Source organism: Sinocyclocheilus grahami, unplaced genomic scaffold (genome assembly GCF_001515645.1).
Source record: "Sinocyclocheilus grahami isolate Dianchi unplaced genomic scaffold, SAMN03320097.WGS_v1.1 scaffold412.1, whole genome shotgun sequence".
Lineage (NCBI taxonomy): Eukaryota > Metazoa > Chordata > Actinopteri > Cypriniformes > Cyprinidae > Sinocyclocheilus > Sinocyclocheilus grahami.
In genome coordinates, this window is record NW_015505591.1 from 73,102 (window position 1) to 77,143 (window position 4,042).

Sequence of the window (4,042 nt, forward strand, 5' to 3'; positions counted from 1 at the left end):
ATTGCTGGTTATTTATATTTGATATTTCAGCACCATAGGCTAGATGTAACCTAATGAAGATGCAGTTTTCCACTTGAGTATTCGCCAAGTCATTTCTTAGAATTTTTCTAATTTCCCTGTGCCAATAAAACCCACTTTTAAACCAATGCTGTTCTTAAAGGTTAAAAAATATTTTAGTAAATGATCATTTTACGGAAAAAAATTATAATAATTTGTCGTGTGCGAAGGTTTAAAGTATAGTTATGTAACAGCCATTAGAGAACACACACATGCAAACCTTGATAAATTTAACAACAGCCATTTGTTTCTTAGTGATCATAAAGATTTTTAAAATCAATGAAATGCAAACAGTATCTCGTTGCCATTTTATATATAACTTTTTTTCTAATTCTGTGATTGTTTCCGCATCAATATTTGTGGTTACGTAATTTTTTTTAGCTCTGTTTATTCAATATTATGATCAAACACTTTGATTTCACATATTACAATAAAACAAACCACAATCTAAATACATTTAAATATAAAACAGTAATAATAAAAACACATATTCAAAACAAATGGAAAAAGTCCAAATGTAATAAATAACACAACTCAAAGACTTCTGAGGCATTTTTCTATATCAAGTAATGTATGGAAATTGATATGGTCATGGTGATGTTTAGGGAAAAAAAATAAAAAAAGAGTGCAATTCTCTAATAAGGCCTGTATTCGTAAAAACTGCAGGGAATCAGTCAAATTGGATGACTTCGTTCCGGAAGACTGACTGCTCCTCAGCCCCCCAAGAGTGCTGAGAAACTGTCAGAGTTGAAATAATGTGTTTCTTACTCATTATGTTAGGCCAATTTGAAGCATTTTGTGACTGGCTTTTACACACTTCCTCCTTATCACCAATATCATGCTTTTAGGTGAACATCGACCACTGCACCAAAGATGTGACTCTGAGGAACCTGGTGGATCTTTCTCCCTCCACCTTCGAGCTGGCTCAGAGCCGGATCTACACCCTGATGGAGAAAGACTCCTTCGGTCGGTTTCTGCGGTCTGAGCAGTACCAGGAACTCCTCAAGTAAACTGACTTGTCCAGCTGCAGGGAGACTCATCACTTTGATCACAAATTTATGTCACAGAAATCATTTTTACTCAAAGTCTTTAATGTACACTTTTTGACAAATTTCTAAAGCTCATTAAACGATACCACAGTTGGTGGAAGTGGAAAACATCGGGAACGGTTGCAATGTCTCCCTGCAGCTGACTGAACTGGCCCACTGCTAACAACAACATCTTAACACAATGTGATTCTTGCCCAGTGCTCTGAATGTCAAAGTCAAGAACTTCAATAAAAGAAGTTGATTAGGGTTTAAGACACAGTATTGCTCCTTGTAAAAGTGTGATTTGTCATTAGCAAACATTTAATTTGTACAAGTGCAAAATGCCAAGGATTTGAAGCGCCTCTTAAAATCTTGTATATATGTCCTATTAATTGGAGTCACACTCTTTTCTGACCCCTGTAGACTAAATAAAGACTAAAACTGATCCCCACTTGTAATTTATGGCTTTTCGGATAAGTGCAGAAGTGTTTCATGTTCTTTTGATGAGGACATTCTGACCCGAGCATCTAAGCAGCATGTTCATCGAGGGGAAGAGGCTGGGGAATGGGAACGGGAGATTGTGGGCTTTTTCTTGGAAATGTCTGTGTTAACATTAAAATGCCCAAATGGTAAACCAATGGAAATCACGGGGAAACGACCCGCTTAGTATTGAAAGCTAACTATAAGTCAAAGCTAAAAAAAAAAGTGTGACATGTTAAGATGCACTCCAGTCTCTGGGAACTTGTTGTTTGGGTTACCGCTATTGAAAGTTGCTAAGAAGGGAATATTAAGTAGGAGGGAATCTCTGTAAAGCACTGTGCACATTCTTTTTTATTCTAAAGGCAATGTTTATTCCCATGCCACTTTAAAAGCAGAACACATTTAGATTAAGTCATGGAAACCCAAAATATCTGAGTGTTTTTTCCGACTTTCTAAAGCAACCATTTATCACAATACCATACATTTATAAGTCCTATAAACTATTATACTCTAAATAAGAATGATTGCTGCAAAATGTTATTGAAGTTAACATCAATTATTTGCTCTTAGCATATGCAGCCAGTCGTGAGTCAAGTTATTGCAGACAGAAAGGCATATCAAATATATGTAACCCACATGTGTGATATTCAGTGTTTTTTGCATTTCAAGTGTGTTTCACAGACACATATACTCTTGCATGTTTCTTTATTATACTGTGTGTAGCTATGTCACTAAATCTAATAACCTTCATTCATAAATGAGCAGTGGTAGGTGCATCCAGAAGTCCTTACTGATGTTCCAAAAGCAAATTATTAGTTCACTGCAGGACAGGTTTAGTTTAATATGGCTATCAATAACTAAAGTATATTAAAGAGAAATGGAATGAATTCAACAAGAATTAGTTACATTTTTAAAATAATCTTTTAAAATTATTACATTGGCTTAAAAAAATACCGAAATTTTGTCAAAATTGTCAGTAAGGACTGACAGAGTACCTTGCATATTCAATAAATCTGCATAAAACTATATGCATGTATGTTTGTAGTTGATCATATAAAGTCCATAATCACATTAAAGTTCTGAAGATTTTTTATTTATTTTTTCAGATATTTTTCAGATATTTTTTCAGTACATATTAGCCATTATGAATGATTTTAATTTATTATCTTCAAGATTGCTTGTCTGTATGTTTGATCTTCAAGGTAAAAAGTACTAAGATAAGAGTGTGTCCTTTCTGTTATTTATAAAAAAATATGAGGCCTGAATTTGACATTTTCTTTAACAAGCAAGGCTAGTGATTGAACAGAAGTAATTTAGACACTTTAAAGTTAAGCTTTGTTTCCCTCTTCTATATTGTAATTGTTTTGAGTCATCATGGAATTATTCAACATTGCTTAATGGTACTCCATTTCAGCAAGCATGGAATTTCAGTAATATCTGAAAATTAACATTTTGTTAAAATGCCAAATTTAAATAATAATGCTGACTTCCTGTACAGCAAGCTAGCCACTCGGCCAGAGTGTTTAATTTACACAACCATGATAAGATGAGTGGATCAGTGTGAAGAATAGAAAGATATAAGAAGAAAGACAGAGGAAGAGAGAGCTGGAAAATTGAGATAAAGCAGATGGGCGATGAAAGGTTGCCAAAATAAACAATGTCAGACACAAACATGTTCACATTCATTACCACTCTCATTCCTAGAAATAGACGTATGACTCGTGACTGGGGCTTAAACCCCTTGTGTACTGGCGGAACTGAAAAGACATTTCTTCAACCATTACTGAGTTGCATCAAAAAGGCACCCTTTTCATAAATGCCAAACAAAAGGGCATCTCCATTTTGCTTTGTCCAGACTATAGGTCAAGATCAGCAAAACTGTTCTTAATTAAATTGTTTTGTTGTGCTGCTTTTATCAAAGACAGACAAGAACATAACTCATTTCATTTAAACAGCAAATGCACGCATCCAATTAATCTCCGCTTAAACAAGGTTAAACCCTTTCGAACATTCTGTTATGACAAGAAGGCGAATCAGAATATTAAATTAAGCCATTGAAAAAGTACAAAATCACAAACAGTGAACCAAAATAGTATTTGGACACTCTGAGCCACATTTAAAAATGTCTAAATGTATTTGTATTATTTATACTGTATTTACATGACAAAGTGCTAAAAACAGAAATGTTTCCTTTGCATTTTTGTTTCATGTATAGATGACAATGTTGTCAAAACAATCCCCACTCACACGGATCCACAAAAACAGCTAAAATCACTGTATTATGCATGCCAGGTCGGTAATTGGCAATGTCACTTTGGAAAGAAATATTATGCACATACTGTACCTTCGGACTGAACACAAATTCATGTTTCTGCGATATTTTTGAAATTATGTTTAAACTATTGGTCTCAATATTGACTGAGGTGACAATGGATGTACACTATTAAAAATATTTTATTTTATTTTAGTTTTTGAAA

General features: G+C 34.0%; 1 protein-coding gene across 1 annotated transcript in view; it reads left to right on the top strand.

Annotated features, from left to right (window-relative positions):
* The window catches only part of LOC107551009 (regulator of G-protein signaling 5-like), an 8,020-nt gene extending 5,386 nt beyond the window's left edge, over positions 1–2,634 (top strand). Inside the window, exon 4 of the mRNA XM_016232486.1 lies at positions 906–2,634. Within this exon, the coding sequence (XP_016087972.1) occupies positions 906–1,067 (162 nt within the window). The 3' untranslated portion in view covers positions 1,068–2,634. The remainder of the gene's footprint in view (positions 1–905) is intronic.
* The last annotated feature ends 1,408 nt before the right edge of the window (positions 2,635–4,042 follow it).